Here is a 25,176-nt window from a genome sequence, read left to right as displayed (position 1 = left end):
TAAGTGATACAGGCCTTGTTGTGCACATTTTCTTAGAAGGGATAACAACTATGATTTCATCTTCTTGGAAAATTCATAAAGTGTTGTTTTGAGTGGTAGAGCAGATACTTATTTGTCTGTACTTGCTGCAGCAAGCTTGCTCCAAGGATAGCTCCAGGGCTCTTTCTAAGTTTGAAATGAGAACCATAAATGGGAAAGTCAGCATATTCACCAGACTGTTTTTTTCTCTAGGTGAATTGAGTGTGTGTGTGTGTGTGTGTGTGTGTGTGTACACACATATACATACACACATACATACACACTTTGCTGTTTACATTGCTTATTTCCATAGTATTGATCTCTAAACAATTGCTGAATGAGAATTTTAATATCAGACTCTTGCAGTTGTCATTCATAAATTACCCACACACACAGAATGTAGGTAAAGCTTTGTGGCACTAACGTCAATATTCTTTTTTTTGTATCATTTTCATAACAATTTTAATGAAACCCTGTCCTAGAGGCATCAAAATCTATTTTTGCCATTAGTTATAAATGTTCTTTAGGAGTGTTTTGTTTGTTTATTGCTGTGTCACAAATTTTCCTAAAACTTAGTGGATAAAAACAACAAATGTCATTCATCCTGCATGATTTTTGTGGGTCAGAAATTCAGACAGGGTGTATCAGAGAGAGTTTTCTTTGGCTCTGTGGAGCTTAAGTCCTCTGCTAGAATACAGAATCCTTTCATGTACATTAAGTGGTTGTTGATGGCTGATGACTGAGGGACTTCATGGGATTGTCAGCCAGGATATCTGTGTGGGCTTTGCTTCCTCACAGCACAGTGGCTGGGTTCCAACAGCCAGTGTCCCAAGAGAGAGCCAAACAGAAGGCATATTGCCTGTTATGACCTAGCCTTGAAAATTACATGGCATCACTTCTATCACATTCTTTTAGACAAGGCAGTCACAAAAGTCATAAACAAAAAGTTTCAGAGGAAGGGAACTAAAATCCCACCACACAAGTAGAATATCAAAGATAAGCAGGATAGGATATGCATTGGTGTGACTATCTTTGGACAGTACAGTCTGCCACAATGGGTATTAACAGTCCTGCAAAATTTAAAATGGAAAGGTTAATGAACAAAATATGTACCTTCCACTTGAATTGCTCAGAATCAGTAGGCCGCAATGATGTCATTCTAATATTATGTGTGGAATCTGTGATAGTGATGATAGACTTTACAGAACTATAGTGCTGCTATTTTTCCTACGTAAAACCTTCTATGGATGCCTAGAAAACACCTAACCTAGGGTCTTATACGCTAGATGGTGGCTGTGCACATGAAGAAATGCTAATAAAGTTTTTAATACCTAAGTTAGCAGAAAGCAATAATCGTTGGTGACTCTATTCCTCCTGATGTTCTCTCTATATTATCTGTATCTGTGTATAAAATGTGCATTCGTCTGCAGTATTTGTTTTATATATATTATGTGTATATGTAATATATAATATATATGCATATAATATATGTGTTATATTATGCATTCTAGACCACATTTGAAAGAAGGCAACCAGAATGGTAAAGTATAATAAACTAACCATGATTAGAATTATTGAAGCATGAGCTGAATAGCGACATCTGTCAGATTTCAAAATGGAAGAGGACAGTAGTAGGAGCAATATAGATTCAGTCGTTAGGTTGGGATTCTGAAACTCTATGTGTTCCTTTTATTTAATTATTTATATTTCATTTAATTATTAATATTCATGAAAGTAGTTCTTTTGTCCTTATCCTAAACTAGCCATTGTATTATTTTGCTCAGGCTGTCATAACAAAGTGTCACAAAGTGAGTGGCTTAAACAACAGAAATTTATTTTTACATAGTCTGGAAGCTAGAAGTTTAAGTTCAAGGTGTCTGCATGGTTGATTTCTTCTACGTTCTCTCCTTAGTGTGTACATGGCTGTCTTCTCTCTGTGTCTACATAAGATCTCTCCTTGGTTTTTGTCTGTGTCCTATTATTTTCTTCCTATAAGGACACCAGTCATGTTGGATTAGGGTCCACTATGATGACCTGATTTTAACTTTATTACCTCTTTAAAGACCTTATCTCCAAATACAGTCACATTGAATACAGTCACATTGTAAGTACTAGGGTTAGGACTTGTGGGGCGAGGCTCACTTCAGCCAATAATAGCCACTAGATAATATTTTCATATTTATTAAAATAAATAAATACTTTATCCATAAATGTCTTACTCTGCAGTCAGGAGGGGTTTATGAATGCATGTTTCCTGTTCAACAGTCAAGAAAACCGTTGGCTGTTCCAGTTTGCATTTGATATTCCAAGGATACATTTTTGCCTGCCACAAACATTCCAGTGGTTCGACTATAGTAATAAAATAGGTAACCTTGCAAACTGAATTTACATTGTTCTGTTTTACCCTATCATAGGTCAGGTTTCAATTTAATTCTAGAAAATATTTGTGCAATATAAGAAATTGTGAAAAGAACTGTTCAAAGGCTGAGGCAAGAAATAAATTAAGATTAAATTAGTTAAAAATATACAAATTCAAAGAACAGAATTTTATAATAAACTTGATAACAGTCCAAACATGTGTCACAAGATGAAAGGTTCCTATTGGTACACAAAAGTACCAGAATTTGGATAATGTGAGATAAGCCTGACTCAATATAGTGTTGTTTTTTACATTTTATAGTTTTGTCCAAAATTTCTAGGATATGGTTATTTTCATATTTATTTCTGTATTTTTTTCTCTAATTAGTTTTACTTAAGGGCATTAACTATTTCTATGCAGTTCCTTCATATCTTTAAAAAAGATGCCTGAGATGATACTATCGTTGCATAATATGTTTGCACAAGTTATTTTTAATTTAAATTATTTTAAATTGCTTCTAATTAATTTGAAAGTCTTGGCTTGGTGCTTTTGCCAGTTCTTTCTCATCCATACACACTTTTACTCTATTTTCTGTTATTTTGATCTACTGAGAATTGTGTTTCATTTAGACAAAGAGAGTAAGTAAATACAGACTGTTGAATGCTCTGCCTGCAGTATTACTTTGTTTTTGCTTTCCCTAGCCTTCCACTCCCAGTGACAAGGGACACTCACCATTTCTCACTTCATTTATTTCAGTAGTATTGCCAGGGATTTGGCCTGCTTTCGTTCCTGTACTTAGATGTTGCCAGGCCACTTGCAGAACATATAAAGCTGATCATGTTGCTTGCTTCTTTGTAAAATGATTGATAGAGTATCCTCACTAACTTCAAAAATACATACTAAGGTTTTAGAGTTACTTAGAAGGTACTTCAGGTGTTGAGAAAAGATGTATCTCCATTCTTCAACTCCTTACATCTTTTCTAGACCCAGCCACACTGAAATATTTGAATTTCTCAAGATATATGACATTTTCTTATATCTCATTGCCTTTTAGCACACTCTTTTCTATGCTTTGCTAGTGTCTTTTCTTTTCCCCAGTGCCTCCATTTTTCTTCAATCTCTATCATTCATCAGACAGAGATTTATGGAGTTCCTCCATTGTGTCTGGAACTATGCTAAGAAACAGGGAGTGGACAAGATAGCAGTTGTCCTGCTCTTCCAGTCACAGTGATTACTTTACCTGGCTGGCTTCTTTGGTAGTACTTTTTATATGGTGTTCATTCCTTACTACACTAAATTATATTCATGGCAAATATTTTATCTTTTATTTTCATCAGTCTCATACCTACTACAGTGCCTGGAAATGATATAGTTCAGTGAATGCTACTAATGGAATCAATATGTATCCTGCTTTTGTTCAGTGTGTGTTTATTTATAGTCATGATGCAATGACTTGTGTTTTATCTGCTTATTTTCGATTCTGGACTAATATTTCATCAGAAGAGCCTTTTATAAGCACTGGATTAAGGATGTTAATTCGTAAAAAGTATTGAGAGATTCACTAAAACTAGTATGTGATACCTAAATGTATGTATTGTTGGCTGGTATATTTATCAACCAGAGAAACAGAACCTTACGTGCTTCTTGGGGGTGAGGGTGGGGGTGGTGGGCGCTGACTAGGCCAGGAAGGGAAGGCTGGAACTTTTGACATGGGTAGAATTTTGCCTTCATTAAGAAGCCTCAACTACTTTTAAGGCTTTTCAGTGATTGAATCAGGCCTACCCAGATTACCTATGACAGTCTCCCTTACTTGAAGTCAGCTGTAGTGGGTTGTAATCATATCTACAGAATATCTTCACAACACATATACATTCCACAGAAATATGCATTTTTGTCATTTATATTCACTGATCTACTCAAGCACCTATAAACAGTGCTGGGCAAGAAGATTCAACAGCAATTGATTACAAATAAATATGAAAAAATAATATTTTTTCTAAATTATATATTTTCCTTTGCCGTAGATAAATGTATGTAATAGTGGGTTCATACTGACACTCAACACACATTCTGTGGAGCAAGAGGGAAATAGTTGTTGTAAATCATTTTGAAATACAGAGCTTGGAACTCAAAGCATTTTTGTGAGTCACAGCTGTGCTGTGTTGTGAGGCAAATTGCTTAAAGCTTACACAGTTTTCCTAGGGTAAAGAATTCAGATATAAGAATACTATTGAATAGAAACACAATTGGAAAAGATAAACTATTAAACTTACTCTTCAGAACACATGATAGGTATTTAAATAAAGAGCAACAGGAAGCATTGTCAGTGGCATGGTGGGGTCAGGCAAATTGATTGAATCTGGTTTTGCTACTCCCAATCTGTCTGACCTTGAACACTGTAAAATCGGGATAATAATATTACCCCATACAATTTTTCTGAGTGGTCAGGATGATACTGTAACTTTAATGCATATTTAGTAGTAATGCATTACTGCATAGTATGTATTATATGTAACTAACGTGTGGTTAGAAGGATGCCTACTACATAATGATATTTAAGCATTTGTTAAATAAACGTTACCCTTTTGCTGGGTTAAGTTTCACCAGTGGGTTGTTCTGTGGTAAATACATAGACCCTGGATATTTGGACAGGAAAGGGGAAGGTGAACACTTTTTCAAGTCAAAAACAAATGCTTTTCTTTTACACCTGTAATTTGTTCATTGATAGTAAACAGTTCTGGTGAATTGGCGTGGTGATTTCAAATGTAGTTACGTTATGAGTTAATTATGATGGTTATGAGTTAATTATTATCTAGCCATATTCAGTAATTTTAATGTTCTAATTTTGCATTGAAGAGAAAAATGTCTCTCCTAGAAATCTTTGGCACTTGTGTGAACATTTAAAAAATATGTTGCTTTCCCATATTTAAAATTTGGGAAATTGATTTTAAAATTGATTTTTATAAATTAAAGACCAAACAAAGATAGAAGTTCAGTAATTAAATGAAATAGTTTTGATTTATCAAACTGGAGAAAAGAGTAAAACAATTTCAGTATTTAGGTCTTGCATCTCAGTTTATTATGGGTCTTAAAGAAATGTTTTGTACAATACAGTTGATATTAGAGAGTCATTTCATATAATAGCATATTTTTTGTGGTGTAATAAAAAGTTACGTGCAAAGTCAGACTACTCAATTTTAAACCTAGAAATGATTTCTACTTTGACATAAGATTTTTATATTTCTGATGCAGAGGTTCCAGTAGTTTTGATCATTTTTGGTGTTCAGATACTTATAACTACCCAGGAGTAAATGGGAGTAGTGCTTAGGAGCAAATCCTAGCATAAGTAATTCTTGTCACTCTCAAACATTTTCTCTCATTTTAAAACTCCTATTTGTGGGGCCACTGTTTGTGGGATCAAGCCTGGTGTCGAGCTCTGTGCTGACCACGTGAAGCCTGCTTGGGATTCTCTCTCTCGCTCTTTCTCTGCCCCTCCCCTGCTTGTGCTCATGTTCTCTCTCTCCATATTTCAAAATAAATGAGTAAACTAAACAAACAAAAACCTTCCTATTTGTATAACTCATATTCAAATGTTAGTTTCCTATGTCCAAGTCATTGTTTTTGTAGTTGTGGGTGGTTGTGACAATGGACTTCCTCCAGATGCAGTTCAAGCATTTCTCCATGAGACCCTCTCAGAATGGCCTGATTAGTGACCCTAATATTGTTAAGAAAACCTCCATCTGTGTAGAAAGAAATGGGACTTTAATTTTTCAGTCAGGCTGACTCTGACAATTCCAAGTAACAGAAGCCTGTGATGGAATTTTCTATGGTTCATGCAATATAGTTAAACAAAGATTCTTTTCACAGAAGAACAAATTTAGCATGTAAATTTATAGGTTGGTGCCTCAAATTATTATCTGCATCTTTGGTTGGAAGTAACAGTGGAAAATTATCGATTTCTCAACTCACGGATGCTGGAAACTTACTTGAATATGCAATGCCTTGGCATGTCTTACTTTTTTTAAGTTGTATTATGAAATAATTATCTGCTGTTGCCTAAATTTAACTTTAAAAAAATTTATAAGTGAATAATATTTGCTATACATGATTGATACTATATAAGTACAATTAAATAATGCAAATAATCAAAAGTTAGGAGTTCCTGTTTGTTTCACTCTCTACTTTTTTATAAAGCCACAGTTTTTCCCATCATGAGAGTTCGGTCTGAATAGTGAAACATTTGCTTTTGTTTTTTAATTTTTATTTTAGTGAGAGAGAGAGCATGAGTGGGGGAGAGGGGCAGAAGGAGGGAGGGAGGGAGGGAGGAAGAGAGAGAGAGAGAGAGAATGAGAAAGAATTTCAGGCAGGCTCCATGCCCAGTAGTGAGCCCGACATGAATCTAGAACCCATGATCCTGGGATCATGACTTGAGCCAAAATCAAGAGTCAGATGCTTAACTGACCGAGCCACCCAAGCACCCATGGAGGTCTTTTTTAAACTTGAAATTTCCTTTTAATCTGTATCAAGTTTATTTTAATGGCAAATATAATGTTTTCCCCTTTAGTCCTATTTATATAATTCTTCAAAAATAATTTATGTGTTTGTGTCATGGTAAAAATGAACATAAATTATTATACAGAGTAGTTCAAATTGTGACCATTGTTATATGAGTTTCTTATTTCCTTTTTGTATGGACCATAATTTTGAAGAATATATCTTGCTTTGTCAGAATATAATGATCACATAAATATCCATTACTCTATAGGTTCTCAGAAATTGTTTCTCTTCTCAGTGACATACTGCTAAGCTTTCCTTTATTTTTTTCTTTCTACCTCAGAATGATAGAGCCTAGGCATATTCATTGTTTTGAAAAATCTGTACTTCCCTTTTATTATTCCATTCACTTTTTTTAGGCCTTAACTGATTTAAAAAATATATTGGAATATAATTGACATATAATATTGTATTAGTTTGAGGCATATAACATAATGATTCAATAATTCTGTACATTACTCATTGGTCATCACACATTATCCATACAACATCCTTCATCATACGACTTGATCACAATACTATTAACTATATTCCCTCTGCTATACTTTTATCTCCATGGCTTATTTATTTTATTATTGCAAGTTTGTACCTCTTAATCCCCTTTATCTATTTTGCCCAACCTCCTACTGACCTCCCCTCTGGCAACCACCAGTTTGTTCTCTGTATTTATGAGTCTGTTTTGCTTTTTTGTTTGCTCTTTTTGTTTTTATTTGTTTGGTTATTTATTTTGTTTTCTAGATTCCACGTATAAGTGAAATCATGGTATTTATCTTTCTCTTTTGACTTCATTTAGTATAATACCTCTAGGTCCATTTATGCTGTTGTGCCTGGCAAAAACTCATTCTTTTTTTATGGGTGTGTAATATACCAGAGTGTTTGTGTGTTTGTGTGTGTATTTCACACTTTTTTTTTTTTTTTTTGTCTGTTGATGGGCACTTGAATTGGCTGTCATAAAAATGATACTTTTTTTGGTTATCATAAATAATACTGAAATAAGTGTGAATATATCTTTTTGAATTATTGCTTTTTCTTTATTTGTATAAATACCCAGTAGAATTATTGGATCATAGTATTTCAATTTTTATTTTTTTCAGGAACCTCCATACTGTTTTCTCCAGTGGTTGCAATAATTTATATTCCAAAAACGGTGTATGATGGTTCCCTTTTTTCCACATCCTCACCAGCACTTGTTATTTCTTGTCTTTTTGATAGCAGTCATTCTGACTGGTGTGAGGTGATATCTCTAATTAGTGATGTTGAGCATCTTTTCATGTGTCTGTTGCCATCTGTATGTCTTCTTTGGAAAACTGTCCGTTCAGTTCCTCTGCCCATCTTCTTCTTTTCTTCTTCTTCTTTTTTTTTTTTTATGTTTATTCTTGAGAGAGAGAGAGAGAGGGTGTGAGTGGGGGAGGGTCAGAGAGAGAGAGAGGGAGACACAGAATCTGAAGCAGGCTCCAGGCCCTGAGCTGTCAGCACAGAGCCCGATGGAGGGGTTGAACCCACGAACTGTGAGATTGTGACCTTAGCCGAAGTCAGACGCTTAACTGACCCTGGTGCCCCTCCTCTGCCCGTTTCCTAATTGGATTGTTTGGGTTTTTGGGTGTTGCGTTGTGTAAGCATATATCATGTATACTAACCCCTTATTGGATATATCATTTACAAATATCTTCTCCACTCACTTTTTTGAAGTTATAATTTCTCTGTTCTTTAATGGCTTAACTGGCATTTATTACACTAATTCTTGTATTTAGTGTGAATGAAATATAAAGGTATTAAAAACTTGAATGTAATTTAATTTCCACTAAATATAAGAGCTTTGCCATTTGCATTGATTTCCTAACCATGTATCTTTAGACCAGTGTAGTGTCACTTTTATTATATAATAATTAATGGAGCTTATTTTTCATTGACTTAGTTATTCATTGTTTTTTAATCTCAATATCTATGAGAGTGCTATAACTTGTTCCAGCCTCTAGATAATAAAAACTAAGTATTGATACTAATAATTACCTTGTGTAAACAAATGCTCCCTATTTTTAAAAATTTTTCTTGTTCACCTACAGTCTTTTCCCTGCTCACTTCTCTCTTTTCATTTTTAAAGATAATTTAGCTCTATTTTCCCTCATAGAGATCTAGATAAATCCTTTTACTTAATCTGGTAAGCAGCTTACTGTTCTAACACTTGAAATATTTCTAAAAGAATTCAAAGATTTATTAAAATTATTTCTTTCTTGCGCACAGTAGAATCCTACCATTAAGCATATTTCTGGGAACATACCAGTTAGTTCAGTAAATATTTATTGAATAACTGAGTGGCATACCAGAGGAATTAATTAGTTATATATATATATACATATATATATACACACACACACACACACACACATACACACACACATATATACATACATATATTTTACTAGCAGTATTTAAGACAACAGGGAAAATTTTATTTTTTTATTCATTTTTTTTTTAATATATGAAATTTATTGTCAAATTGGTTTCCATACAACACCCAGTGCTCATCCCAACAGGTGCCCTCCTCAATACCCATCACCCCCTCCCTCCCACCCCCCATCAGCCTTCAGTTTGTTCTCAGTTTTTAAGAGTCTCTTATGCTTTGGCTCTCTCCCACTCTAACCTCTTTTTTTTTTTCCTTCCCCTCCCCCATGGGTTCCTGTTAAGTTTCTCAGGATCCACATAAGAGTGAAAACATATGGTATCTGTCTTTCTCTGTATGGCTTATTTCACTTAGCATAACACTCTCCAGTTCCATCCACGTTGCTACAAAGGGCCATATTTCATTCTTGCTCATTGCCACGTAGTACTCCATTGTGTGTATAAACCACAATTTCTTTATCCATTCATCAGTTGATGGACATTTAGGCTCTTTCCATAATTTGGCTATTGTTGAGAGTGCTGCTATAAACATTGGGGTACAAGTGCCCCTATGCATCAGTATCCTGTATCCCTTGGGTAAATTCCTAGCAGTGCTACTGCTGGGTCATAGGGTAGGTCTATTTTTAATTTTTTGAGGAACCTCCACACTGTTTTCCAGAGTGGCTGCACCAATTTGCATTCCCACCAACAGTGCAAGAGGGTTCCTGTTTTCCACATCCTGTCCAGCATCTATAGTCTCCTGATTTGTTCATTTTGGCCACTCTGACTGGCGTGAGGTGATATCTGAATGTGGTTTTGATTTGTATTTCCCTGATGCAACAGGGAAAATTTTAAATGTAGTAGATTTTTCTTCTCCCAACTATGTTGGAATTGTTTGATGTAGACTCAAAACACATGCTAAGAGTAAATTAAATTTAAAAAAAAAAAAGAGAGAGAAGAGTAGAAGAAACAAAAATCTGTTTGATGGCATTAGAGAGACAAAGAAAGCAGCTCCCCCCACACATACTTTGACACATACTCGATACTAATGTTTGTATCTTGAGTGCCACATAATTGCTTGAGATTCAGTTCTGCTCTTGGCGGTCATCTAGTTTATATCTCAGACTCCACCCCGAGTGGATTAGTAATTCAGCAAATATTTTTAGCGGAAGGTGAAGAACATTAAGATCTGTTCTTATACTTCTTTCTCTTTGAGATCATAGTCCCACACTTCTTGGCAGACTTGTATGACCTTAATTGTATTGTTGCCTTCTCTTTCATTAATGTGGCTATCATCTTTAGTATTTGCCTCTCTCTGTATTGGGGAGAGGGTTTAATTTATTGTTTGCCACTTATTGAAGTGAGTACTTAGATCAGAAATTATTGATCTTTCATTTATAATCAATTCAAATACCACTTACATCACTAGAAGATTTCATTTCTTTGCTACACTTCTCATTTCCACCATCAAATTCCTTCCTTAGATTATCCATTTTTGTAAAGTGTCACATGAGTTCATCACTGGGAGAAAAGGAAGCAATGGAACTACATACTTTGAGACTTGGGCTTAAATTGAGTAGCAGATGCATGACCAGTTATTGATAGACTTTGAAAAAAGTGATGTGTGTGTCTAATCATGATGCACATTTCTTATTTGTACTCAAAGTACATGCTCAGAGTAAGTAGAGACTATTTGTGTAGTGATTTACGGATCAAAGGGCTGCTAGAGAAGTTCATAGTTTGTACAATTATGCACAGTATCGATATATCATGCGAACTGAAATGTGAGCCATTTTTGAGAGTTCTGGTGTTACTTAACTAAACCATGTAACTGAAATTTGTGCTTATCAGAATCATGTAAAGCAAGAATTTACAGCTTTATTGCATTAATTATCAGTAAAATTTAAATTAAAGCGACAATGTGATACCACTATATACACTTATAGGAATAGCTGTGGTAGGCAGAATTCTAAGATGACACGTGACTCTAACCCTTGTATGATTCCTTCCACTGGGAAGATGGGACATCACTACTGAAATTATATTATATTCCATGGCAAGAGAGACTTTGTAGATGTACTTATGATTACTAACCAGTTGACTTTGAGTTAATCAAAAAGGTGATAATCTGTATGGGCCTAACCTAACGAGCTTTTGAAAAGCAGAGTATATTTTCCCCAGTTGTTAGCAGCAGAAGAGATCAGAGCATGAGAGAAATTTGATGCATGAGAGGGTTTTAATGTGAAGGATATTCTTCATTGCTGAGATAGACAAGCCACTGACCACTGACCTATTAGAAGCTTCTAGGAGTTCAGACTGATCCCTGGCCAATAGCCAGCTAGGTAAAGGAGACATGAGTCCAACTACCTCAATAAAGTAAATTTTGCTAACAATGTCATTAATCTCAAAAATGGATTCTTCCCCAGAAACCTAAGAGCACAGCCTGGCTGTGAACCTGGCATTGGCCTTGTGGGAACTTAACTCTTGAGTGGGAATTATGTAACAAAGTTTAGGTCTTTCTTTGTAATCTGTATACCTAATCAGAGAACTCAACTGAGTTCACTGGACTTCTTACTTACAGAATTATGAGATAATAAATGGGTGCTGTTTTAAGCTGCTAAATTTGTGTTAATTTTTCATGCAGCAATAAAAAATTCGTACAGTAGTAAAATTTTAAAAAACTGGCAAAAGTTAAGTGTTGATACAGATGTGGAACAACTGAAACTCTTCTGTTTTGGGGAATGCAAATTAGTCCAATCAGTTCAGAAAAACGTTTGGCAATATCTACTAGAGGTGCAGGTGGGACATATGAACATATCCCAAGAGCAGTTGCTAGATATTTTTCAACACAATTTTATTTTTGCAATAAAATAAAAAAAAATAAAAAAACACATAGAGGTGTGTTTATAGACATTTCAAAATAGCCTCAGAGCAGAGCAGTTCTAAATGTCCATCACCAATAAAATGCATAAATATATTTTGTAAATTCATTCAGTGCAATGCTACACAGCTATGAGAATGAACAAATACTGCTACACATGAATGGGTCTTATAGATGTATATTGAGTGAAATAAGCCACATGTAAAATAGTACACACACAGAAGAGGATGATTTCCTTCGTGCTAAGGTCAGAAATAGACCAACCTAATCTATGGTTATTTAAGTAATAATAATGGTTAAGTTTGGGGGCTGCAATAGTGATTGGGAAGAGGTACCACAGGGAGTTTTAGGGTTCTGGTAATGCTTTACTTATTGATCATAATGCTGATTAAACAGTTGTGTTCATTTTGGAAAGATTCATTTAACTATATATGATTTATGCACTTCTTATTCTTCAATGAAAAGCTTTTTTTAAAAAAGGGCTATAAAGTATTGGCAGCACCTTTTCTCCTGTGTGGCTTAAAAAAAAGAAAAATTACCTAAGGTCATTCAGCTAGTGAGTGGAAAGACTCAGAGTGGAAAATGATAATGAGAGATCATTTAATGGTAATTAATGTTTTAGTTAAATTATATCTTTCATTTGACTGAAAATTTAAAAAAAAAAACAGAAAAAGGGAACATGGAATAGTCAATAAATAATTTTGACATTTACAATTAATTTTTTTAATAAAACAGTTTGCCGGGAGGATTCATACCACTCTGTAGTCTCATGTGCTGCTGTGGTCCTTACTCCTATGGAACCAACCATAGAAATGAAGAAAAGAGAAGAACTAAAATTTCCTGAACCTTCCAAACAGTAAGTTATTTGTTTAATGCTTTAGATCTTTGTAAAACAAATTAGATGACATATCAGAATTGGATTGCTCAGAAATTATGATTTATAATGAATGTGTTAATGCTAGTATATCGAAAGGACAGAAATAATTTTGTATGATATTTAAAAAGTCAATCTATCCTTTATTGTGTCAGTGAATAACTTCTGCATCTTCTGCCTTCATCTGTTTGAGCTATATTCCATTCAAGTTTCGTTTTGTTACCTTAGGGACATGAAGCATTTTATTTCTTTAACACAGGTGATGGTGGATACACTGTTCTTGGATGGCTTATTTTATAGTTGTAGGCTTTGGTTGTGTAAAATGTGATCAATTCTTAATATAAACTTACTAGCTTAAAGTTGGCTTGCATTTTTATAAGGAATGAAAGTTATTAAGTATTTTATTTTATTTTTTTTTTTTAATTTTTTTTTTTTTCAACGTTTATTTATTTTTGGGACAGAGAGAGACAGAGCATGAACGGGGGAGGGGCAGAGAGAGAGGGAGACACAGAATCGGAAACAGGCTCCAGGCTCCGAGCCATCAGCCCAGAGCCCGATGCGGGGCTCGAACTCACGGACCGCGAGATCGTGACCTGGCTGAAGTCGGACGCTTAACCGACTGCGCCACCCAGGCGCCCCAGTTATTAAGTATTTTAAATAAATTACTCTAAATGAAAATTTACACTAATGCTTCTACATTTTTACTATGTAAGTTTCACTTAAATTTAGATTTGGTCTTATATTGAATAAATGATACATTTTTTTTACAGAGAGAATTAAATTCATGGTAAGAAATGTAAACTACATGCACTTGACATATCAAATAAGCTAGGATATTTCCAGGTATGCATTATATAAATGAAAAGGGAAAGCTGACTGATATTTTCCAATGAAACTAGTGCCATTCCCACTTTAAGGTCTCAGACTGGGGACTAGGTGATGGATGGTGTTGCCATGTAATCTGGCTGACCACCACATGAGCCAGGTAGTACCTTGAAGCACCTACTGTTTTCCCCATTGGTTTACACTGTATCACACTTGTTTTGTTTCTGATGCGTTTCTACTGGATGAGTTCCTGAGGACAGAGTTTCCCGGAACATGATAGTGCCTGATACTCTTTGTGAAATCAATTAGAAAATCCTTTAATGTTACATTCAATAATGTTGAATTCAAATGGAGCAATGTATATATTTGATAGCATGAAGATAGGCAGTATTAATATTCTCATTATAAAGAAATACTAACCAATTCAGGAAGTAATGATTGTAATTCAGTTTTAATACAATCTAAAAGTGAAAACAACTGCTCTTAATATAGTCTAATTTTTAGGTTCCAATTTTTTGTCTAATAGGAGGAAAATTACATCTCATGTATGCCAGTGGAATTATATTAGAAAACTCAAGTGCATTTTCTGCAATATCTGAATGAGTTTACATAAGTTACCTATATATTTGTAAGTAGGATCTTAAATTCTTTTAATTATCTTTTAGTGATTTTGCTTAAAGCTGGGAATAGTGTTATTTGCTTACATAAAATACCCTTTTTTCCAGTCTTCAGCTATTTCATAAATATTCATTCTTCTTTATTCTGACATAAAGCAGACTATTAACTGGCTCTCTCTTTTTTTTTTTTTTTTTTTTTTTTTTTTTTTTTTGTCCTTTTCTGTTACCCTGCATTCACTCTGATGCTCCTTTGTATTATCTGAATCTACTTTCTTATTAAACATTCTCACTTAACAATATCATTCATTCATTCATTCATTCACATAGCTTTGTTACTGTTTTTGTTTTCCTGAGTCAGAGAGTCCTTCGTTAAAATCTTAATTCTGCTACGATATATATTAGATGGAAATTGGGGACATTTTACTTAAACTCTCTGTGCTTTCCTTTCTTCATCTGTTAATTGGGGTGATATCACCATCCTTTTGCAGTCATTGTATTATGTGAAGTCATATTGGTAAAGGACTCAAAATCTAAAAATCCACAAAAGCATTAGTCATGTTATCCCTTCCATAGCTTCAATTGTCAACATTATCAATGACTTACAAATGCGTGTTCTTCTTCTGGAGGCTTTTCTGAATGCAGGTGTAATATTTAAAGTTGTTGACCCGAGTAGGTATTCTACTGAATCTTATAGTAAGTATACCTAAAACCAAATTAATGACATCTATAAGCCCTTAAACACTGATTCTTTCTGACTTCTATATTTATGTACAACCACCATTTTTTTCCTTTTCTGAAAAATCTCATTATGTTTTCTCTCTCACATCTTACATTCAATTACTTATTGGTTTCTTGATTAATGTCTCCATTATATTAATACCCTTTTTGCTGACCAGGAAGGCAAATATACCACATATTTAAAAATTTTTTCTAATATTGTATATTCAATTGTGATCCTAATGAAGACATTCAAATAGTGGCCATTGTATCAAATGGAGATTACATATGCCCTTCATACTTCAAACTGCTATTTTGAGAATTAATTGATACATATGAATATATGAAAAAAGACAACATAAATGCAGAGGCATAGTAATTAATTCAAAACTCTCATTTGCTAATGAGAGCAGCTGCATTGTAAATTGGTTTTAGAAAGATCAAGGGTAGTGATTCGTTTTGGCTCATGTAATTAAAAAAGTATAGAGGTAGAAACTTCCTCCAGTATGTTTGGGTCTGGTACTCAAATAGTGTCATAAAAGTTCATACTTCCCATCTGCATCTCTTTGCTGTGCTTTCCTCTGCAGTTTTCATTTTCAAGGAGGGTCCTCTAAAGGTGACATTACTGCCTTCAGCAGCTAGTGGGGCAGATTTTTATCTTTTCAGTAAATCTAGTGGAAAGAGCTTCTCCTTCCCTTTAATCAAAACAAAACAAAAACCAAGATTTGAATGTCACTGGCTTTGACTAGCTTAGCTTATTTGGCATGATTTTGCTGAAACAGTTGCTGTGTCCCAGAGTATTTGATGATGTGATTGACTAGAACCAGGTTACATGACAGACTCTGAGGCAAAGTGTGAAGGTGAGAGGGGACGGGTGATTCCATCCTTGAAATATGGATGATGTTGATAAAACAAGGCAGGGATAGATGCTAGGAAGACAAAACAATGGATGTTCAACATAACTAGTAATATTATCACCATTAGTTTTACAAGTCAGAATTCTTTATATTTTTCAAGCCAAAGACATTGAAAGACATTAAAATACAATTATGAATACCTTTGTTACTTGTTTTAGGTGTTTATCACATAATTTTATTTCATATCAGCTAGCTGTGCAATTGAGGTCATTAGGAATTGAGGCCTTGGGCAGGTTTTTGGTAACTTTCTTAACCACAATTTATTCCTTTTCAGTGTGGAAGTTACTTTATCTACCTTATAGTGAAAGTCCTGAAGCACAATAAAAAGGAAAGAATATTAAAGAAATTTGTATTTTTTTACAACAAATATGTTAGGGAAATAACCACATGACATTTTTATAAATGAAGTTACCAAAACCCTTTATGATATTACTTTTGTGTTTTGGACCTTCTCATTAAGAAATATAATTCACTAATATAATACTGACATATTAGAATATTGTAAGTTGAGGCATTGTGTTTAGATACCTAGTGTTTTCTTTAAATTCAGGAAGAAATTATTTCTTGAAATAATTTTCCCCTCTATACAGACTTCATATGATAAATTCATAAACCACTGAGTCTTTGAAACATAGAACCCTTTAGAGTCATGTAATTCAGAACTCAGCAAATCTCTTGCTAAGAAGAACTTGCTAAGAACAATTGCTAAGAAGAACATATCCTTGGGGCGCCTGGGTGGCGCAGTCGGTTAAGCGTCCGACTTCAGCCAGGTCACGATCTCGCGGTCCGCGAGTTCGAGCCCCGCGTCGGGCTCTGGGCTGATGGCTCAGAGCCTGGAGCCTGTTTCCGATTCTGTGTCTCCCTCTCTCTCTGCCCCTCCCCCGTTCATGCTCTGTCTCTCTCTGTCCCAAAAATAAATTAAAAAAAAAAAAAAAAAAAGTTGAGAAAAAAAAAAAAAAAAAAAAAAAAACATATCCTCTCAGTGTATGGGCTTCAGAATACATAAGATTGTACAGGAGACAGAATATGTATGACAGTTTATTTTTGAGGATGTTATAGTCCAGGTGAAGAATGAAGTCTAGGTGAAAAACACAAACCTAAAAAAGATAAACCTCAGGCAACAGATGCTATATATCAATGTAAGATACAGGTTTAGGTTAGGTGTATGATTACTTAAAGTTATGTAATTGATATATCAGTATAAACTTAAGAAATAAAGCCAGAATATTGGTCATAATTATGGCATTGTGTCGATACATCACTTTAGAATGTAAGAAAAATCTTATGACTGAAATATTTACATTTTAAAAATTTTCATGTGTTTATCAGTTTTTAGACACATTCAACTAGGAAAATATAAGAGTTAGGAATTCCTATGAGGGATAAAGTATAAATTTGTCAAGCATAGCAAATAATAGGGAGAAAACATCCAGTCTTTTAGGAAAGAAAGCTATATTCTGAGCACTATAGCGGGAAAGAATTAGAGCTTTTCTCTTGTTGATGTACCTAAAGGTCATCTTAATTCTGAAAATAAGGGTGTTGATTTTACTTTATTTTTTATTTTAGTCTGATAGGTCACTAAATATCATGGAAAGAATACTCTGTAGAAAAATAGAAAAATATTTATGATCCAAAAAGAAGCTATACAATTTTCAAATAATTTGATCATCAACATCATAGTATTAAAAATATGTTTACATAGAGGCACCTGGTGGCTCAGTCAGTTGAGCGTCCGACTTCGGCTCAGGTCATGATCTCACAGTTCATGAGGTCAAGCCCCGCTTTGGGCTCTGTGCTGACAGCTCAGAGCCTGGAGCCTGCTTCAGATTTAGAGATTCTCTCTTCCCTTCCCCTCCTCTCACTCTGTCTCTCTCTCCCTCAAAAGTAAATAAACATTAAAAAATAATAAGAAAAAATATGTCCACATATCCAGAAACTCATAAATTTGTTATTCAAATTTATGCATTTCTTAAATCACAGTTATGTGCAAATGAGTGCTTCAAGAACTGTGTATAAAATTCAAACTCTGAAGAGTACCGCTTCCATGATAGATTATGGATTTTATGTTGTGCTTTCATTAGAAATGTGTTTGTTGCCAATCGTGCACTTTGTATGTAACATGGCTTGATACCTGAAATGAAGGTATTTTATAGCCATTGTAAATTTAGAAATAAAGAGGTAAAGGAAGAGAGAAATAATTCTATTTTTTTGGTCATTTCCATGTTTTTATTTTATTTTATATAGACAAATCTAAACTTCCTAAGATACTTGATTTATTGTTTCAATTTGTGCAAATGAGGTGTTATGTCAACATGCTGTCATTCACTCCAAGTTTCAAGGTCTTCCTGTAATAATGCTTCATGGCCTTGACATGAAGAAGGTTCTTCGAGCTACTTCTGAAGGGACACAGATGCTATCATTCAGTACAGAAGATCTTATTTTTTAAGAATGGCTAAAACTAACCTATTTTATTCTTAGAGGATACTTGACATAAGTTTAAAGTTCTGTCAGCTCTTTTTTATTTATTTTTATCTGAATGAATAATGTATGTATGCTAAATTTGGAAAAGTTTAAGTACTCTCTAATGTCAGAGTTGTTGCACAAACTCTGTAGTTGTACTGGAGACACATCAAAGAATCCTTTTAAAAGCTAATCTCCAGATTTTTTTTACAAATTTCAGGGGGATATATTTATTTATGATTTCACATAGACATTTATTCATTAATCCATCAAAAATAGGTAATTCTTGAGTATTTGTTTTGATCTTTGCACTCTGTTCCAGGCTTGGATCTTAATTAAAAGGCAGGTGCGGTCTCTTATGAAAATTTAGAGTGTAGTCAGGGAGACACATGCTAATTGATTAATTGCAACAAGAAATGCAAGATTGTGGATATGACAATGGCTATAATGTAGAGGTATATCCTTTAATAAGGGCTTGTAATAAGGAGCTTTAACTTAGCCAAGAAGGTGAAGAGAAAACTTCCCTGAGGAGGTGACACAAGCTAAGATCTGAAGGATATTAGTTAACTAAATGAAAAAGCAAAGGAGGACTTTGCCATCAGAGAGAAAAGCTTGAGCAAATGCTCTGTGATGGCTGAGAGCAGGGGGGATATTGAAAGAAGGTTGTTGGGGATAACGGAAGCCAAAAACATGTTTTTTTTTTAATTTTTTTTTTTCAACGTTTATTTATTTTTGGGACAGAGAGAGACAGAGCATGAACGGGGGAGGGGCAGAGAGAGAGGGAGACACAGAATCGGAAGCAGGCTCCAGGCTCTGAGCCATCAGCCCAGAGCCCGACGCGGGGCTCAAACTCCCGGACCGCGAGGTCGTGACCTGGCTGAAGTCGGACGCTTAACCGACTGCGCCACCCAGGCGCCCCGAAAAACATGTTTTTTTTAAGCAGAGCCCAGGTGACACATGGGGACAGTGGTGTCATAGAGCCCGCTTGGGAGAGCAGGTTTGTTATTATTTCTTCCCAGCTCCAGACTCAGGTATCTCACATTGGAAACCTGAAATCAGCTGGAATGTTTTTATTTATTGCCAAAGTCTACAAATAAGGGCTTTTCCCTTCCCTAAGAGAGCTGGCTAGCTATTTAGTAACACACCCCTGATGAAGGACAGGTTGAGTGTCTGTTAGTGAGACCGGTTAGGTGATGGCTGACAGTAGCTTGGACTAGGGTGCTGGCACTGGGATGGTGAAATGTGAAAAGAGAACTGAGTCAATTTATATTCCAGAACCTAGGCAAATTCACTAAGGTTATTAAAGCTAAAATTTACAGTATATTATCAAGCACTCACAGCAAGGATAAAGAAGAAATATCTATACTGCTAATTATAATTCTGATAAAAAAAAAGTAATGTAATAGTGTGACAATCTTACCATATTCTTGTGAATTAGTAATAGTTTTTAGTCAAGGAAGAGTTTTTATATTCTTTTAATTTATATTGTTATTAATGAAACTATCTAAATGGGAAACAAGTATATATACATAAACGTGCTTTGCACAAAATTCCTTTCTGAATCTTTTTCATTGATTCTCACTGGAAATTCATGTAAATATAAATAAATTCCACTTAGGTCCTTGTATAAATATTATGATTCCTTACTAGTAATTTCCCTCTTATATTTGGTCTCTACCTTTTATTACCCTCTTAGTGTCTTAAATCTCTCCCATTTAAAAAAGAAATCAGAGGGGCGCCTGGGTGGCTCAGTCGGTTGAGTGCCCGACTTCGGCTCAGGTCACGATCTCACGGTTCGTGAGTTTGAGCCCCGCATCGGGCTCTGGGCTGATGGCTCAGAGCCTGGAGCCTGCTTCCGATTCTGTGTCTCCCTCTCTCTGCCCCTCCCCCATTCATGCTCTGTCTCTCTCTGTCTCAAAAATAAATAAATTAAAAAAAAAAAAAAAAGAAATCAGAGGGGTGCCTGTGTGGCTCAGTCAGTTAAGCGTCGACTTCAGCTCAAGTCATGATCTCACAGCTACTCGGCTCGAGCCCTGCATCGGGCTCTGTGCTGACAGCTCAGAGCCTGGAACCTGCTTCGGATTCTGTGTCTCCCTCTCTCTCTGCCCCTCCCCCACTCGTGATCTGTTTCTCTCTCTCTCAAAAATAAATAAACATTAAAAAAATTTCTTTTAAAGAAATCAGAAATTGAGGCACGGTGTAAATGGAATCACATAGTATGTGGTCTCTTGTGTAAGGCCTCTGTCACTCATGTTTTTGAGGTTCATCCACATTGTTATAGGTGCCATGGTCATGCCCTTTTATTAGTGAGCTGTGTTGCATGGGGTGAATGTGTCACAGTCTGATTATTCATTCTGCCCTGTTCTCCTTTGACCACACTTTCAAACCCACTAAATCACAAAACTACAGGACCTCTGGGTTTGCATGGAGAAGTCATAATGGCCATCCTCATCCAAACCCACCCTTATACTATTCATATCCAATGCTTGGTTCACTGCCCATGAAGAAGTTGCCCAACCCCTGCTTACACATCTCTAATGATAGGTAGCTCATTACTTTACAGGGCAGCTTTTTCTATCTTTGGCCATCCTGGCCTGTTAGAAAACTCTTCTTCATTTTCAAATCTACCTTCCTAATTATTCCCACAGAGGGCCCAGTTCTCATTCTGAGGCCATTCAAGGTCCAGCTCCCTCCTCCCCACCACAGGCCTTAGGGATCCAGAAGTCGAAACCTCTACTGGGCAATGTATTGATAATCTTTAACTTATAGGGATAGATTAGCTATTTTTTGGTAGTATATAATATTACATTATATAAATGTATCAAAATGTATCCAATCTTCTGTTAAAGGGTGTGTACAGGCTTGCAATGTTTGCTTTATAAACAGTTCTGCTATGAACATTCATGGGCTCTTAGAGTTGGTGTGAAGTTTCTCTGCAAATATGATGGCAGGGTTGTACGGCACACATATCTTTTACTTCAACAGACAGTGCCCACACTTAGATAGGCAAAAGTATAAAGCCTTACAAGGCTTATGAGTGTGAACTGGCATCTCATGTGGCTTTGATATACATTGGCTTATGTTTTGTGATGTTGAGCATCTTAGCAAGTTTTTATTGGGCATTTATGTTTCCTATTCCACAAATTGCCCATTTTTTGTCGATTTCTCTATTGGGAGATTTGTATATTTTTTGTGTTTATGTAGAGAAGTTCTTTGTGTGTTATGATTTCCAAAGTTGAATTGCCCTGTGCATTGCAAATCTTCCTTCCAGTTTGTGGGGTGTCTTTTTAAGTTGTGACTTTTAATAAATAATTTTTATTTTGAAAAAGCCCTGAAACTGCAGCATGAACATGATAACTATCAAGTTACTACTCTGAATATAAGACAGCCCTTTTCCCATGTAGGTTTTCAAAACAAATGGCACGAATTTTGTGATTTTGACCGGTTCCAGGGTGGAAACATCTGTTAGAAGAGATGAGTAAAGAGATTTCTCATGGAGAGAGCCTAGGAGTCTCCCCATAGCTTTTGGGGGATTTGGAGTTGGGAGGAGTAACCTTCTAACCACAAGCCTAATGAAGGGTCTTCAGGAGAATCATTCAGAGTGTTTCACATGTGTTCTTTGCAGTTGGAAACACAAAGGACAGTTGGCTGATTTATGCCTGGGAAAACTGAAACAGACTGTGAACTGGAATCTGACATCTGACCAGAAAAGCTAGAGGGTTAAGATGGGCTGGCCACCTGGGAAAGCAGTGCCTTCTTGAACTCCCAGAGCTGGTCATGGAGCTCAGGTTTTTGTTACTTATCTGGAGGGTCAGGAAACCTAGGAAATAGAGACAGAGGACACCCATCGATCCTTGGTAAGGGAACTGTGGGAGAGTGGCCCGGAATACCTCTGAAGAGACCACTTGTGTGCCCATTACGAGGCTCTGGACCCAAGCAAAATCTCTTTAAAACTCTTCTGGCCAACTGAGTACCCTTCTCCTCCACCTCTCACTTGGTGGCAAGAGTACATTGACTGTGCAGCTGAGGAAGCTTAAGTTTTAGGGCCTTCACTTACACTGGAGCCTTCTACAAGGCCCTAGAAGGGATCCTCAAACTTTTCTTCTTCTTACTTATGTGTTATTTAAAAAAAAAAAAATTAATGTTTTATTTTTGAGACAGAGAGATACAGAGCATCATCAGAGAAGGGACAGAGAGAGAGAAAGAGACACAGAGTCCGAAGCAGACTCCAGGCTCTGAGCTGTCATCACAAAGGGGCTTGAACTGGGGCACCTGGGTGGCGCAGTCGGTTAAGCGTCCGACTTCAGCCAGGTCACGATCTCGCGGTCCGTGAGTTCGAGCCCCGCATCGGGCTCTGGGCTGATGGCTCAGAGCCTGGAGCCTGCTTCCGATTCTGTGTCTCCCTCTCTCTCTGCCCCTCCCCCGTTCATGCTCTGTCTCTCTCTGTCCCCAAAATAAATAAACGTTAAAAAAAAAATTGTGAAAAAAAAAAAAAAAAAAAAAAAAAAAGGGGCTGGAACTCACGAGCTCTGAGATCGTGACCTGAGCCAAAGTCGGACACTCAGCCGACTGAGCCACCCAGGTGTCCCCTGTTATTTTTTAAATAGACTCCACCAGATTGTATAAACTCTAGGCCTCACAAAACCTGGATGTGTCCTTTAGTACCACTGCTCTTAGATCTAGGCAGGCAGAATATTTGCCTTGGGTTCTGCACTTGAGAGAATTGAGTTATGTCCCTTTTCTGACTCTGCCTCTTTCTGCAAGGCATGAGTTTCAAAGAGCCAAGGATTCCCACTCACAAAGGGCCTGTGTATCCACCAGCCACCATGCTAGGATTCCTTGTTCAAAGAGCCATGTGTCCTCCCCTCTAGGGTGTAATACCCATGGCCCACAAGGCTTCAGAGGAGCATCTGATCTCTGGCAGAGGTGGACAGAGCTTAGAAGAGTGGCTGGGGCATTCTCTCTCTGGCCTGTGAGACTGAATATGTGGGAAGAAGCCCAGGGTCAGAAGGAAAGAGGGGCAGGCTAGGTGTATGATGAATTAAGCTCTATCAATTGATATTACTTGTGAGAGGATCCTTCTATTTTTTATGGTCTCTATTCACCTTATTGGAAGATGTGGCCACATCAGTCACTAGTTTCACTGGTTTATTAAATAACAACAACAGCAAAAAATACTCAAGGAAGTTGATTCTTTTCAGACTTCATGTGTTAGTCAAGAACCAGTGGATTTTACCAAATAAATAAATAAAATTCTCCAGAGAAACTATTCCCCTTGATTGAGTGTTGTTATTTCATTTTTCTGCAGTTTATTGCTCCTTAGTGAGTCATAATATCTGGTCTCTTGTGCAGACAATTTGTCAAGCCATGAAATTGTATTGTAACATTTGCATCTGGTTTGACAATCTATCTTTATACATTGAACACACAATTGCTATTATTCAGATAAATTGGGACAGCCTGATAAGATGACTGAGGTGTTTCAGTTCACCAGTGCAATACAGTACCATTGTACTCTTCATAGTGCAATGTAAATACAATTTATCAGATCGCTGAAAAAGACTACAGGGGCATCACCATTGTTGTGAAAGTAGCTCTTATGCAGGGGTAAAAAGCAAGGTGCCAACTTCCAACTACCCCTGCTAACATCATCCCATGGAAAAATTCTGTTTTCAGATAAATGAAATATTTCATTTGTATCTATCCTATAATGTAGATATTAGCATAACTTATTTAATAACACTATAAACAAATGCTATATTATTCAATATTAACTTACTATTTTTCCCCTTCTAGGGAAGATAGACTAGTAGAAAAATGAAAAGCTTGGAAATCTAATGTATTTATATTCAATACTAATTTTATCGAATTCAAGGACCCTCATGGAAAACATAAGCACACTAGCACCTGCTTTGTAAGGTTGTGTTAATTATTCAGTATTTCAGTGTAATAATTCTGGGCACAAAGAAGAAAAACAACAAAAAGTAACTGATTTAATATATCTTGTGTGAAAAAGTTGGGGATGAGAGTAGAGGATGGGGACCTATAAAAATATATAATATTATATGGAATTTATGATTTTAGATATTTCCTAAAGTTCACTTAATCATTACATGTGATTATCTGCTTATTTTTAAAATAAGTGATATAGTTTTTCATCTGGATTTGATAATATCTTTTATAAAAATACTGCCTTTTAAAAATCTTCTGTAATATGTAGGATATTAATAATAGGTATTCAAAAATAGTGGAAAATTTGATTTTTTTATTCATTTTTGAAATAAAATACATTGTCTTTGATTTAGAATGTAGAGCCAACCATTATAGTTGTCTGAAATTATCAAGTTGAAAATAGAGTTAAGTTTGATTAATGAATAACCATTGTTAATATTAACATAGTAAATATTTGAATAGGAGTAATTTTTGAACATGTCACATGGAATTCAAACAGTAATTTTATCATACATATTGAAAAGAAAGATCTCTGAACTATGAGTCTGGAAATTTGACTCCCATGTCTGGAGCAGGGCAAGGTTGTGTTTCTAAACTATAGTTATCTTTAAAACAAACATTGG

General features: G+C 35.7%; 1 protein-coding gene across 2 annotated transcripts in view; it reads left to right on the top strand.

The window, feature by feature from the left end:
* CCSER1 (coiled-coil serine rich protein 1) overlaps positions 1-25,176 on the top strand; it is an 848,536-nt gene that overhangs the window by 273,937 nt on the left and 549,423 nt on the right. For both annotated transcript variants that reach the window (XM_032592937.1, XM_030313430.1), the window contains exon 5: positions 12,927-13,047. In XM_032592937.1, coding sequence (XP_032448828.1) covers positions 12,927-13,047 — 121 coding nt within the window. The remainder of the gene's footprint in view (positions 1-12,926; positions 13,048-25,176) is intronic.

This window comes from Lynx canadensis, chromosome B1 (genome assembly GCF_007474595.2).
Source record: "Lynx canadensis isolate LIC74 chromosome B1, mLynCan4.pri.v2, whole genome shotgun sequence".
NCBI classification, from domain to species: Eukaryota; Metazoa; Chordata; class Mammalia; order Carnivora; family Felidae; genus Lynx; species Lynx canadensis.
This window is presented reverse-complemented; position numbering and strand designations above follow the sequence as displayed.